The sequence below is a fragment of the Meriones unguiculatus genome, chromosome 10 (genome assembly GCF_030254825.1).
Source record: "Meriones unguiculatus strain TT.TT164.6M chromosome 10, Bangor_MerUng_6.1, whole genome shotgun sequence".
In the NCBI taxonomy this organism is placed as follows: Eukaryota; Metazoa; Chordata; class Mammalia; order Rodentia; family Muridae; genus Meriones; species Meriones unguiculatus.
The window spans coordinates 47,899,808-47,915,840 of record NC_083358.1 but is presented as its reverse complement, the minus strand read 5'-3'; the positions used below and the strand labels follow the sequence as shown (position 1 = coordinate 47,915,840).

Here is a 16,033-nt window from a genome sequence, read left to right as displayed (position 1 = left end):
CATAACAAGGAGGGTGAAGTTATGAACATAAACATTTATGTGTGTCTGTAAAGTTTTATTCATTTAAAAATATGGTATCTGCAGTGAATGTTAACATTCTATCGTCATGATAGGCACATTATCTGGTGTTCTTTTCCTCACAGTTAAAGTATTCACTAGCTTAAAACTTGAAACCACGCACATTTTTAAATACAGATTTTTACCAACTGTTTTTGATGAAAGAGCACACAAAGTCATGTCAGTACTGAGATGTTGAACTCTTGACTTAATTTGGAAATTCAGAGTCTTCACAGAAACAATGACATCTGAATATTGAATAGGGTGAAAGCGAGGATGGAAGAGGAATGGAAAGTGATTTATGCAGAGGAAATAATACTTGAAGAGGGAAAGAGATCATGAAGCTCTATTAAATGTTTGAGGAAGCTTTCCTGTACCAGAGCATTAAGAGAAAAAATGTCATTCCTCTGCGGTTAGATTGGTACTTGGAATGGAAGTGCTGTTAGGTCAGCTGTGGAGAGAGACTTTCAGCTTTGTGTTTAGGAGCCTATAATGTGTCCTGCATCTACTGAAGTTCATTAGGTTAAAAAAAAAGATCACTATCCTGGCAATTTAGGTGGGTGCTAGAGCTAACAAGTGGAGGGCTGGTTTGGCAGTGTCTGAACATGCACAGTTAGGGGCTACTTAGATGGGTAGCACAGACAAGAGACAGAATGGACTTTTTGCAGATGTACAACAGGGCAGGCACAGTTAGAGTGGGTAAGAAATTAGAAGAAAGAACATTTTTTTTCCATCAGTTGCCCACAGTAAGCTAAGCAGAGGACTAGAAAATGAAGGATGAACACATCAGGGTGGTGAAAATTTTGGTTTTAAGTGTAGCATGTTTGAGGTATCTTGGGGCATCATGCAGTTGTACCCAGATGGCTATGTCAGAATGAAGCTAAAGCTAGGGTGAGAGCTTGACAGTGATGGTCATACCCCAAAGAACATAGGATGAGCTAAGATTAGTGGGTATTCACTGTGAACCTCAGTCTTTTTCTGTCTTTTCCAGCATCTAGTCAAACCATTTAGAAGTTCCCAATGTGCCAGGTGGGACTTTGTGAGGAATCTTTAATGTAATATCACATAAACACCATTGTATGTTTTAATAGATAAATTGTTTTCTCCCTATCAAAAATTTACAATGAGCCCTGAACATTATGTTCATAGTTGCAAATAGTGGACAAGATAGTTTCTGAATTAAAAAAAAATCACATAATATTCCACATATACAAATAATCAAATTGAAAAGTGTGGGACTGCAGTAGAAGCTGAAGTTCCATTTGGAACCCCGCTGGAGCCTAATAAAAGGTCTGAGCCTACACCCTGACAGGCCTCAGACCTCTGTCAAACTGAGCAGGCCAAAGTTCATATTTTTCTGAAAGAGGTCAACATAAGTCAGCATCTACTGACAAAACCTCAAGAGATGGGCAGCCAATCAGGGGCTACCTGACCATCTCTACTAGATGCTCTACAGATGCAGACCATCTGACAGGAAAGGTAGAGTTACTTAACTGATGGTTTAGAAATAGTCTGTCTTATGATTAACCCATGAGTGTTGACCAGTCCAAAAATCCCTCCCATCTTTCCTTCCCACACTTATAAGTTTGAATGCTCTAATCATACTAAAGGTTACCTAACCCACATGGAATTCCACTTGAGTACTTATAAAAGAAGCCTGTGAGCTCACATCGGGGCCTTTCACCATTTGGCTTTGCATAGGCGAGGACCCCAGTGCACTGGCCTCTGCAGAATAAGATGCTCTTTGCTGTTTGCATACTATTTGAGTCTGGGGTGTTTTCTTCAGAGAGTTCTGGACCCTAACAAAAGTAATGCCTACTTAGCATGCACAAAGCCCTGGGTCACCAGTGTCACCTCCTCACCTGAAAAAGTGATGTAAGCTCAAAACAAAACCATATACAAGAAAAAATTTATCAAAGAACAGGCAACTATCTATGAAATCATTACTTTTCTTTTTTACATGGAAGGAAAAATTTAAAATACACATTTGACATGTCTTTCTGTGTATGTCTGCAGTGTGTATAAAAGTGTGTATGTATGTGTGCACAAATGCATGGGCATGTGTGTGCATGTAGGAACATTTGGATTTTTTTCTCATATGCAGAAGACTGTTACGATTATAGCATTCAGCCAGAGAGGGAAGAACCTGGGCTGAGAAACTCTCATAGCTCAGAAGGGGCCAGCCTGCTGCTATTGCAATGACCAAGAATTACGTGACAAGAAGATCGCAGACATAGATTAGGGTCTATAATGTTGCAGATGGTCAGAAGCAGTTTTGGACTGAGAATGAGTTCATGTATAAGGGGTTCGCTCATCTAATCCAAGCACATTTTAGTCAAGTATTTGCAGATTGATGGTTCCTTGCATCTGTTGAGAGCTCTCAATTGATGTGCTAGCCCCCAGCTCTGCTGTAGTTGCTCCTCTCCCAGAAGGGCTATTTCAGCTGCCAACTGTAATGCTGACTCTACTTGTTTCAAGTTCCTGTTCTTTCTTCATTTGACAGATTTCTGAAAGATTCATTAAGTTCCTTGAGAGACTGCCCAGGTCCCTGTCACAACAGGTGGGGACAGGGGACATCTTGCAGCTGTAATTTTCTGTTTTTAATTTTTATTTTTTATATTAATTACAGTTTATTTACTTTGTATCTGAGCTGTAGGTCCCTCCCTCATTCTCTCCCAATCTGAAGGGCTGTTTGTGTGATTGCCAGCTGTGGTCTGGGTATTGTCAACTCATACCCTTGCAATTAAATGTGTACCCTACAGTGGCCTGACATCTATTGCATGCCATTTTGTGTAAATGTTTCCAGGATATGGAAGGAAAAGTAAGAGTTTCAAAAACATCTAAAGATGCCCACAGCCTTTCTTTTGGCATGAATAAATGTAAATTTTAATTTTTAGTGTTAAAAACACCACTGGGAATTATCTTATAATATTATTTCAGGAACTTAACTTTGTATATGATAATATGTTGTCTGATAATCTTTAAAAATAAGGTATGTTTTTATTTGCTTGCACTGTCTACCAAACCTGTTCAAAGGCCAGGTGAGATATCAGCCATATAATATTTCTTAAAATTATAAATTAAAAATAGAATTTGATCATAGTGTCTCTATGTTAGCATTTTGATAGTAACACACAGGGAATTTCCTATAAATCTATTATCTTACAAACTTATTTGTGTGTGTGTGTGTGTGTGTGTGTGTGTGGCATGTCTGTAGGGTGCTCATGAAAGACACCTGACAGTGTCAGATCCCTTTGAGCTTCAGTTACAGGCAGTTGTGAGCCACCTGATGTGGGTTCTGGAAACTGAAATAAGGTCTTCAGGAAGAACTGTATAGTTTCTTAAATGACATCTTTTCACCCACAGTAAATATGTTTCTACAAGAATAAAAGTAGATATGAGGCCCTTCTCCATGGGTCTAAGTGTGGTTGCTAGTCTGCCCCTACACCTGTGTAGTCTTTCTCGGCTAGTCTTCATGCATGGCACGGCCAGTTAGCTAAGTGTGGAAGATTGTTTAATTACCTGGTGGAAACTGGTATTATATCTTTCAAGATAAACTTGGAGCTTGAACCATTTTCTACTAATACAACAGTCTTAATTATTTGCCCCATTCTCTAAAAATGCACATAATTAAGCACTCCTCTGAGTAGTGTTTTAGAGATTGTGGATTATTTGCACATCCCGGTCTTATCTCTCCAGTGGCACTGTAAATTTAATGATAACTATCATGAATTCATTCAGTAAATATTTATTGAGATTCTTTAATAGCCACACAATGTAGGAAATGGAAATAAAAAAGAAACAACAAAAAATATGAGACATCACTAAACTTAAATGTTAGGAAGCAGATTGACTGCAGATATATAATGTGTGTGTATATATATATATACTGTATATATAATGTATATTGCATGTTATTTTCATATGTGTGAAAAGGGTAAAATGGAATATGCACTAGCATAATGACAGCACCAGCAGAATCTAGGTTTAGATGAAAAAGTGTAGGAAGGTTTGTGAAGAGGACATTCAAGTGTTTCCAGTGTTTAAAGAGTTCCCTTAGGGATATTGTCATAGAGTGTCATGATGCATCAGCGTCTTAAGGAAGTCATATTTACATGTAACCAACAGTGTTTCCAAGAAGTCTTTAAAGCATACTGCTTCTTTACCTAGATGTCAAATAAGTACTATCCAGCTCCCCTTCATCTTGTTTACTGCTTTATAGGAAACATTCCCTAAGAACACATTTGCCCTATTCCTAAAGGTGGCCTTCAGGTTGAATAGAGCTTTACACACAATCATTCACTCAGTCCTTCATAAATACTTGTTCAAATACCTAAATCACTTTCTAAGATGCATTTTTTTTTTTTTTTGTGAGAAAGGACCTACTTTTTTCATACCTGTCCCCTTGGCATCAACCGTACTAAGTGGAGTAATTAAAACACTACTTGTATGTGACTAAGGGCACGTTTCTTTTTGTCTGAGAACTTGATGATGGTTGAGTGTGCTTTTCTTCCACAAATTATCTGGTTACAATCCTTTGGTATGAATCTTTGACTTATTCTAATAAGACAGGTAGCAGAAGTCATTTGGAAAGGAATAAAGTACTACTGAATAAATTAGGACACTACAGACTATCGAAAGCCCAGCTTCCTCCAGTAAATCTTCAGAGAAAATATCAACATGAACATCAACATTAGCACCATGCCAAAAAATATCAGGTACATTAATTTGGCTCAAAATGTAACTGATGTGATTAAGCCTTGATGGTCTTCTAGGCTCTGCTCAAGGCAACTGAAATGTCACAGCAGCCAAAATGGTCCTTCTTGCCACTTGATATAGTTTGCAGTCCAGGTCAGGAGAAGAAAGCCAATAACCATGGTGAGTAAGGGATGCTGTGCAGAGAGGTGAGTGCCAGGGGACAGCAGTATCAGGGAAGCAAATGGGAGGAATTTTTCAAGGAATTAAATAGAGCTCACTGAGCAGGTAATACTCTGAAAACAAGAAATAGGCCTAGCAGAGGATAAGGAATAGTTAAGAAAGTTAGAATGCATATCTGAGACCAGAGAGGAGTAAGATCAGGGGAAGTCAGGTATACCCTGAGTGGGGAGGGAGGAGCTCTCTGTCTTTGAGGTATGGCTTACAGTTTATCTCTTAAAATTAACAGAACTTTAATAAAATAAAAGAAAAAGTTATTGCTCATTAAGAAAATAGAAGACCTTTTTAGTAAATAATATAGAGGTGTTTGGAAATTTTTATCTTACCATTTTTACTGATGTCGAGTTCTTTCAGATTAATGAGACTAGCAATGGAGGTTGGCAGGCTTGAGAGGTCGTTATCAGGAATGCTTAGTTTCCGCAGAGCTTGACAGTTGAACAATTGCTGTAACAGAAAAGAACCACTCAATAGTTAGGCCACAGTTTGATTAGACCCCTCAGACCTAAACTCAGTAGCAAATTTGAAGTTGCCATTTTTATCAGCGTGACAATAAAGCCTTACTTTCTTCCACACCCAAACTGGCCAGCTTCACAACACAATAGCTGTTAGTGCCTCACAGTTTATTTTCCCCCACAGACATAAACAAAACAGAATAAAATGAAAACCAGGCCGACAAAAGCCTTCAGGAGTTACCCTCTGCGTTCTCAAAGCTGGGGGCATCACCTTAGCTCTCTTTATTTTGCAGTTGTATTAGATATCAGAAAGTCTTACTGTCTTCATTCTAAATAAATACTTGTATGCTATGAAGAGCTGTGGCACATCAGAATACTACACTTACATTCTTTTGTGTCTCCTTGCAGTGCCTCATAAATCACTAGTAAATAAAACATGGGATGAAAATTCCACCAGGCTCAATTCACAGTTCTATCAGTCCGAAATATTAGGTGAGAGTGCTACAACTGATATTAGGTTGAGGTGTGTTTCTGAGGTGCCTTCTTGAGCCACTCAATGGCTCTAGTAAGGGGGTAAGGCAACCTACATTTTCAGTAAGATGTCAGTTTGGATGATTTGGTATAGGTGTTTCCAGTACCTCACCATGAAAAGTTTTTACTCTAAAAGATTTTTAAAGCTCTGTTCAACTCATCTTGACTACTAAAGACATGAAAAGTTGGAAGAGCAAATTTTTATTAATTTCTAGAAGAATTATCCTAATGAGATCTTTTTTGACATTTTAAATTCCGCTTTGCTGAGCTTCCACAGATGAAGTCTGGTAATCATGATTATGCAGTTGGCCAACAGTATATTTAACTATGACTTCTTCCTACACACAATTCCTTATTTATAGGGAAAAAAAAGTGTAGCATACGGCTGTTATTTCTTAACTCATTAGCTTTTTTAAAAGGGGATCATACGACTTCTTATATAAGAGGAAATAAAAATTCTCTTTCTTTGGGATAGTCATCTTGCATTCTTTATAAAGATTATTTGCTAGTTGATATGATGTCAGAATTATTGTTTTCAGCACTCTATATAGAAATGTACTTCTTTTTCTAAATAAACCTCTGAAAAGAGAAGTTTAATGGATTCTTTGAAAGGGATTCCTCCTAACCAAATAGGAAAACACATGGCTGCATTCCTGAAAGTTACTCTAAACTCTCTTCCAGTTCGTGCTGTATAGTGAGATGGTGATGTGATAGATGAACATGCAGTGCAGTTAGTTATGGCTTCACAGTAAACTGTCTCATCATTGGTATGGGTAAGACTCACTAACCATTTTTTCTGCTGATCACTACAAACATTTCAGGTAATGTTAAAACTAATGATTTTTAAAATACAATCTTATAAATCTTATAAGAACTAGTTTCTCAAATGCATTCAAGATTTAGTAGAAGTGCTAGTATTCTTTAATTTTTAAAGAAGTAACAAAAAAAAATTTAAAGAGGGAAACTCTTTTACATGATCTACCAGGGAGAACCCAAGCCAGAATGACCACTTGACTCCAGATCAGTATCTGGTCAATCCTGACTCTTACTTCAGTGTTATCTCTGAACCCAGCAGTTTTCTTGTCTGTAGAGTAGGGATACTAAGCTATACAACTTGAGACTCGAGAGAGTAAAAAGTGTTAATATAGGCTATCAATTTTAAGCCTCACAGTTTTCATTTGTTAATATCCTTGATGTATCTTGGAATGAACCTCACAATTAAGAATAAGTTATTTTTAAGGATTATCTTTTTATCCCAAATATTCCTACATTAATGATTTATCTCATAATAAAGCTCTTAGATTTGGTGATAAAAGCACTTGTGAATCTACAGTGTCCAGGAAAGTTGAGTGACTGTTAGCAATTAAAAGTATATTAATGTACAGCGATATCATGGTCTGCTACTTTTTTAAACAAAGTGGTTTCATCACTTTGTCTAGGTATCCCATATTTCTTCCCATTTATCACAGAATTCTTTCATGTTCAGAGTTTATGCTGAACCAATAATTTTGACAGTGCAGATAATTAAAGGGAAAATGAGAAGAGTGTCAAACTCCTGCTGAGACAGGCATTTTTGGACAGCAAGCTTCAGAGAAGTAAACAGTCTCAGTGGACTCTGTGTTTCCTAGATCAAGTTTCTTATCTAAGTGAACGTCTTCCCTTGAGTCATGTCCTCTACAAACCTAAGAGCCCTTGCAAAGCTTCTTCAAGATTCAAGCTTTTAAAGTTAATAAACTGTAACTAATATTAAAAAAATAATAAAAAAAGAGAAAAAATTCAAGCTTTGAGTTAAAGAGGTGGGAACATTACAAAACAGTTGTGTTATTCAATATAAGGGAAATAAGAGAGACAATTAACAAATAATTAGAGTCAAACTGTTTATATGAATATCCTGATTTTAATTTGTGAATATCTCATATTTTAAAAACAATAGAAATGTTTTGAATCTAAAAATGTATTCAGGCTAGAGTGCCATTTCTATTTAGTTAATGAGTGTAAGATGGAATCTCAGGGTAGCTTTGATTTACATTTCCCTGAAGACTAAGGACATTGAGCATTTCTTTAAGTGTTTCTCTGCCATTCTATATTCCTCCATTGAGAATTCTCTTTTTAGCTCTGTACCCCATTTTTTTTTAATTGGATTACTTGATTTGTTGCTGTTTAACTTCTTGAGTTTTTTTTTATATATTCTAAATATTAGCCCTCTGTCAGATATAGGGTTGGTAAAGACCCTTTCCCAGTCTGTAGGAAGTCATTTTGTTCTGATGACAGTGTCCTTTGCTTTACAAAAGCTTTTCAGTTTCATGAGGTCCCATTTATTGGTTGTTGATCTTAGAGCCTGTGTTTTTGGTGTTCTCTTCAGGAAGTTGCCTCTTGTGCCAATAAGTTCAAAGCTCTTCCCCACTCTTTCTTCTAACAGGTTTAGATTGACTGATTTTTTGTTGAGGTCTTTGATTTACTTGGACTTTACTTTTGTGCAGGGTGATAAGTATGGACCTATTTGCATTTTTCTACCTGTAGATACCCAGTTAGACAAGCACCATTTGTTGAAGATGCAATTTTTTCCAGCTATACCACTCCAGGCATATATCCAAAATATACTCAATTATACAACAAAAACATTTGCTCAACCATGTTTGTAGCTGCTTTATTTGTAATAGCCGGAATCTGGAAAAAAAAATCTAAATTTACCTCAGTGGAGGAATGGATACAGAAATTGTGGTACATTTACACAATGGAATACTACTCATCAATTTAAAACAAGGACATAATGATATTTACAGGAAATGGTGGAAACTAGAAAAGATAATACTGAGTGAGGTATCCCAGAAGCAGAAAGACACACATGGCATATACTCACTTATTAGTGGATATTAGACATATAATATTAGATAAACATACTAAAATATGTGCACCTAAATAAGCTAATCAAGAAGGACCCAGGTAAGATACTCAATCCTCACTCAGAAAGGCAAATGGGATGGACATTGGAAGAGGGAGAAAACATGGAACAGACAGGAGCCTACCACAGAGGGCCTCTGAAATACTCTACCCAGCAGTGTATCAAAGCAGATGCTGATACCCATAGCCAAACTTTGGGCAGAGTGCAGAGAATCTTATTAAAGAAGGGAAAGATAAAAAGATCCGGAGAGAACAGGAGCTCCACAAGGAGACCAACAGAACCAAAATATATGGGCCCAGATGTCTTTCCTGAGACTGATACTCCAACCAAGGACTATGCATGAAGATAACCTAAAACCCCTGCACAGATGTAGCCCATGGCAGCTCAGTGTCCTAGTGGATACCCTAGTAAGGGGTACAGAGGCTGTCTCAAGCATGAACTCAGTGGCTAGCTCTTTGATCACTTCCCTCTTTGTCAAGGCAGCCTTACCAGGCCACAGAGAAAAACAATGCAGACAGTCCTGATGAAACCTGATAGGCTAGGGTCAGATGAAACAGAGGGAGAATGTCCCCTATCAGTGGACTTGGGGAGGGGCACGGGAGGAGAAGAGGGAAGGAGGGAATATGGGAGGGGGCTACAACTGGGATACAAAGTGAATAAATTGTAATAAATAAAAATTAAAATTAAAAAATATTTGAGTTAAAGTTGTATATTCTATTGTGTGGGTCTCTGCAGACATCACAGCCAGTAGAATAAGGACCTATGAGGGAAGAAGAAAATCTTGTAAAACATGACTCTATAGCGGGTGCTGATTCAAACTTTTAAAGTTTCACCCTGGGCAGTTTATTTTAGACATATCTAAGCTTAGCACAATTTTGTAAAAAAAAGTTTCTTGATGATAATTACCAAACCTTATGTATACAACAAAGCTTAAGACACATTTCTTTTGAAGCTCTAAAGTACATACGGCCTCTTCCATAAAGATGGCTTCTAGTGACTAAAAAACAGTGCTCAGGATAAGGACATAGGGAGAATGACTGAAATAAATGTCTGATGGAGTCAGACGTGGCCTGGCCTATAAATATCACTGAGGTTGCCTAGACTACTGTAAAGTATATGTGGCATCTCACATAAGGTTGGGTTCTATTGACTGAGGAATAGTGATCAAGGTAAAGGTCTAAGGAGGAAGAGTCTGGGATAAACAGTTGGGGTAGAGAGGTGTGTCCTGTCCCTATAAACAACACAGGCCACCAGGCTTGTAATATATCCATTCTAGCCTTCTGGGCAGAAAACAGGTTACACATTTCTTTCTTCGAAGAGACAACCCTGAATCTTTAATATTCATGGCTTCCCTAGTGCTTGTCTGTGAGCATAAGGGCCTCTTGCCCTCTACATTTTATAAAGCATTATTTTTTCTCATTAATTTCTAGAAGCTGCTTACCGGTGTCTGTTACAAACTAGACCTATATGGTTGTGAATACAAGGGACATTATATGAGCTATGAGGAGCTATCCCCAGGGATCCTGACCCTGTGATTGAATTCTCAGACTAACAACTCAGAGGCCACAATGCAGCTGTACTAGGTGAACTAGACACCGGTCATAAGAACAGGAGATCATGAAGTAAGGAGACACCCATTGAATTCAGACTCTGCTTGAATAGTCAGACACACATGTAAGTGCCCTGTATACATCTGTACTGGGGTATCAGAACTAAATACACAAGATCTGGGCAGTTGATTTAATTGGAGAAGAACATCAGCAATTCAGATAGCCTCTCTGAAAGGAGTGATGGAAAGAAGGAATTTTGGAGGATTCTACTTGGGGTGTCATAAGGGGCTGAGGAGTGGCTATGCTGTGTTTCTGTCAGTTTCCATTTCAAACTAGTTTCAGACATTCCCTTGATAATACGAGGGGCTCTGGATCCGGGAGAGAGTGCCCTGAGGCTGTTTGTATTAAAGGTGCATGTGCTGGATATTGCCCTCAAGGGTCAAGCTGAAGTGGACATGAATTGTCTCTGAATCCAGGAATCAGATAGAACATTATTAGCTGACAAAGTTTTAGTTTTAATGGATAATTACAAAGTGCTGAATATACAGTGAAATAAGCTGTTAGAGTTTCTACAGCAAAACAAAAAGAAACCTAAGAAATGAATGTTATTAAGTTATATTTAGATAACTAAGGAAGGATCTGAAAGTATGATAGAACATGAAATTATCAAGAAGATATCACTGAAGAAGATTAAAAGTGATAAAAGTTAAATGAAGAAAGTAATGTTGGTCAGATATTAGGGAGAAATAGAATAAATGGGGCAAGAAAAACTACAGATAATGAGGAGACACCCAAATGACACAGGAAAGAATGAAAATGTTTTGTTGAAACACTAGAAAAAGTGAATACAGAGAAAGAGGATTGGATTTATAAAGGGTGTCAGAAAAGTAAGTCTCACTCATGTATAGAAGGCATAAGCTCAACAAATTCTGAACAAGGAAAAAAAAAAAAAAGAAAACCCACACACAGATTCATATGAAATAGCAGAGTGCAGGAACCAGAACGTCTAAAGTTGCCAGGAGGATTTCCTTTAAAAGTCATGTGGAGGACAGAGGGACTAGTACTCCCAGCACAGGATATCTGTGGTTGACAAGAACTATAGATCATGCTTCAAAGCCCATGAAAAGACTTGATAGTTCTCAGCACATAAAAACAAAAAATGTTGGAGGAGAAGAGGCTACTAATTACCCTGTTTAGATTGTTATATGTTGTGGACATGTATTGAATTATCTCACAGCAACCCACAAACATGGATAAACTCCATGTCAATTATAAACAAAAAAATAAAATATAATTAAGCAAAACAGAGGTGAGTTTCCAATAACAATTAGAGTGGAGAGTCACTAGATATTAATCTCTAAAGAATGAAGAATAATTTTATATTGACAGTTTTTTTTTTAAACAAGGACCAACTGAGTTCTTTTCCAAGAGTTTCAGACCAAAGCAACTGTAAGAAGATAGTCTTAGGTACAAGAGAAAATGATTTTAGAAGAGATGACATAGTTGAAATGAAGACTAAATAAATTTAGTAAGATAGAAAAAGGAAAGTCTAGGGCCACCACTATGTCTCAGTAATAGAGAGCTTGCCACATATATGCAAGGCCCCAGGTTCAAATGGGGGAACTTGCAAAAAAAAATGGAGGACACCTAAATAAAAAGTGTGGGTAAATCAAGTCATTGACTCTATAAATCAATAGTAGAGTGCTAATTATTGACTTAATAAATGGCAGAACTAAAATTCCGAAGAAAGAAAGCATATCTTTCAAGAGAGAAATGATTGGATAAAATAGTTTCTGATAATTAACCTTAGAAATATCTCTGTTGAGAAATATCTGAGAGTTAACCATATATAATATATATTATTACAAGGAGGAATAATGTTGCATAGAAGAAGCTCCATTTCCTGAGTACCTGTACATAAAAGCAAGTCACATGCATGTCATGACATTACTATAGTGACTGTAAAAATATATTTTATTGTTACCACAGCATTGGAAATATGTCCTTCTTAGCTCTCTTAGAGGAGAACACAGTTTTTTATGGTATCTAATTAGCAAGGTCCAGAGCCAACACTCACAAACACTTCTATATGGGTACCCAGCTGTCTCCAAAGCAATACACTCCCCATTTTGCCAACATCTGTGCTCTGGAAAGATACCTATGACTTCTGCCAGGCATGAGGAAGAAGAGTGAGCCATCCCAGGGGCTAAGAGGAATCTCACTGATGACTCTACAGCATCACATTTGCATCTGGAGAGGCATGTGAGCGTGTACCAGCCTGAAGCTCTGGCTGGACATTATTATACTATTATACATATTATTATATACATATTATATACATATTATTATATATATTATTATACAACCTGCAGGCTTGGAGATTCACAGCTAATATAGCAATGGCATGACATACATGTAAATGTCTGTATGTTAAAACATAGTTCTCGGGGTGGGGGCAGATAAGAAAATAACTCTCCACCACAACCTAGAGTATTTGCTCTTTGGGGATGTTTTTCCTGAAAAGTTTCATGTAAAATAATAAATATTCAACAAGAGGGCTGTAGGTGTTTACAGAGCAGGCTTTGAAAATAGACTAAAGTCTAATGAACTGGTATCTATGAATAGTTGGTTTCTTAGAAATACCTCTTTTAATCCTTCTTTCAATTGTGCAAGCATTAACATTCCCAACTTGCTGGAAAGGTCCTTCAAGGAAATGTTTATTTTGCGTGTATTACAATATATATATATAATTTTCTAGTTTGGTATAAATATGAATAATCATCCTTATTTAGGAAAGCAGCAATTCACAAATAACAGAGTAAAATAGTTTTATATGTGTATTTTTTGAAATTGTGAGTTACCAAATAATACCCCCTTCTGCTCCTATTTGTCCTTTCTTCCTCCCTTACCTGTTTCTTCCCAGACTGCTGGTCTTCAGCTAGCACCTCTTTAACTGCTATACAGTGGCAGGACTTGAAAAAGGATAGCAAATGATCCCCTTATTCAAGTGTTCAGTCAATCATAAAGAGAAATGCCATGTAGCTAACTAGACAGGATGCCAGAGCAAGGATGCCAGTGTTTCAGAGAATGCCAGGTGAGATACCTTTGGACCCTTAACCCAAAGAACATGCACTCACTCTAAACAGTGATTTCATTCACTTGTTTATTTAGTAGCAGTGAGTTTATTCACATGTGTATTTAAGTTTCTGTTTGTAAAAGGACTGTTCTGTGACTGGAAGTGGGATAATGGGAGATGAAAACACCCATTTGCAAGCAGCATGTAAGAAACCATTGGCTGGGTTCTTACAGGGAAGATTTTATATTCAAACAAAACAAGAGGGGCATAAATATGGCAGGTGTGATAGTTGGCTCTCCCTTGTGTATTTGGCAATACTGAATAGGCTACAAGAAAGAGATGTCTCTTACATCTTGTAGAAAGATTACAACATGTTCTCAGGCATTTCATCTTATAAAATGGTCAATACTGTAGCTGCTTTTTCTTTTTTCTTTTTTTCATTTTTCTAATATGACGTTTTATTTTTATTTTTTAATTTATTTTTTATTAGTTACAATTTATTCATTTTGTATCCCCCCTGTAGCTCCCTCCCTTCTCCCCTCCCAATTCCACCTTCCCTCCCCCTTTTTCACTTATGTTCCTCCCCCAGTCCGTGGATACTGTAGGTTTTCCTGCCCTTCCTTCTGATCCTAGTTTATGAGGTCTCTTCAGGAGTGGCTGCATTGTCTTCCTCTGTGGCCTGAGCAAAGAGCAGGCCAATCAGTTCATGTCAAAGGTAGTCCCTGTTCCCATTAGTATGGAACCCATTTGGACACTGTACTGCCATGGGCTACATCTGTGCAGGGGTTCTAGGTTATCTCCATGAAGGGTGCTTGGTTGGAGTATCAGGATCAGAAAAGACCCCTGTGCCCAGATTTTTTGGTTCTATTGGTCTCCTTGCAGAGCTCCTGTCCTCTCCAGATCTTATTATCTCCCACTTTTTTCATAAGGTTCCCTGCACTCTACCCAAAGGTTGCCCATAAGTCTCAGCATCTGCTTTGATACCCTGCAGGGTAGAGCCTTTCAGAGGCCCTCTGTGGCAGGCTGCTGTTTCTAAAACACATTTTTTTCCAGCAACAGTTTGTGCAAAGATACTGTTTTTTTTTTAAGTTACTTTTTACTTTCTGTGTTAAAGACCATAACCAAAAGCAACTTGAGAAGAAAAAGTTTATTTCAGCTTATAGTTTACTCTCTAACATGAGCAGAAACCAAGGCAAATTGAAAGCAAGAACCTGAAGGCAGGAGCCTGTGGAGGAAGCTCACTCACTTTCTCTCATGACTTGCTCAGTTTTCTTTCTCAAATTTTTACTTTTTATATTAATTACAGTTTATTCACTGTTTTTTTTTTCTTTTGGAACAGCAGGGTAGCTTTAGCATTTGTCATTGTCTTCAAAGGGTATATATCAGATTACTAGAATAACAGCTATTGGTTTGAAGATAGAAGGCATAACACATTTCCAGACTTATCCTAGTCAATAATTATATGCATTTAAAATTTAAAGTGAAAATCTTTAACTTACATGTCTACAATTACTTGGCAGTATCAAGCTAATAATATTGGGAGAGAAACAGAAACAAATACTGAAAAGAAAACCATACCTTTAGTTGTTTTTAATTTTGCCAGTTACAATGTTTCAGAATATTTGGGGTATATTGTTTTGTTAGTGTTGAGGGTTGAGCCAAGGCTTTGCTGGTCAAGTACTCTACCTCTGCATCACACTGCAGCATAGGGTAGACTAAGAGTGTGTGTACCAGTGTAGATTATTTTGCAGTTCTCTTTGTTTATATTTTTGGTGACTGGAAGTTTATATGCTTTCTGGTTACCTGGAATTTAAGGGAGCACTGGCTTTGTCTCAGGCTAACAGTCAGGATAGGTGTGAACAATACTGATTTGATGGCATTTGATACAGAGGTTCATACATGGTCAGCTGAGCATCTATTGTTACTTAATTCTTTAATAGTTCTATGTTCGACTTTTACAAAAGCACATTATAATTATGTATATGATGACTATGTAGTAAGAACAGAGCTTTAGATTGAATACTATGCTACTCTCTGTTGATTCAAATATTTAACTGACATTACCCTGACTTCCACAGGGGTGTGGACACAACAGCAATATTTGCTTCAACCTGTATCTGTGGACACAGAACAAACATAAAACACTTAGGTGAGCAGTTTAACAGAGACTTGTGTATGTGGCTATAAAAAGAGGATCAGAAGAGCATGAAGTGATTGTGTCAGAAAGTGAAGGACCAAAGCCAGAAAGAAAGAGAGCTTGAGATAGGGGCAGAGTGGACATCCAGCAGGGAAAATGCCATTTCTTGTTTCAGGATCAGCCCTTTGAAGCTAGAGGCCACATGAGTCATTATAGACAGACAATGGAAGCCTCATTTTGGCACTAGAAGGTAGAGAAGAGGTATGGCTTTAACTTCGATGGCCTGGTCATATTTATATTAGAAATATATCACTGTTGGCTGTGTGGGGAATAAAATGAGAAGAAAGGACTGCCTTAAGAATTATCAATAAGGAGATTGTTCTATTGTGTTCT

At 37.4% G+C, this 16,033-nt stretch overlaps 1 protein-coding gene across 10 annotated transcripts in view; it reads right to left on the bottom strand.

The window, feature by feature from the left end:
- Positions 1-16,033, bottom strand: part of Lrrc7 (leucine rich repeat containing 7) — a 688,618-nt gene that overhangs the window by 322,794 nt on the left and 349,791 nt on the right. For all 10 annotated transcript variants that reach the window (XM_060392421.1, XM_060392420.1, XM_060392426.1 and 7 more), the window contains one exon: positions 5,319-5,436. In XM_060392421.1, coding sequence (XP_060248404.1) covers positions 5,319-5,436 — 118 coding nt within the window. The remainder of the gene's footprint in view (positions 1-5,318; positions 5,437-16,033) is intronic.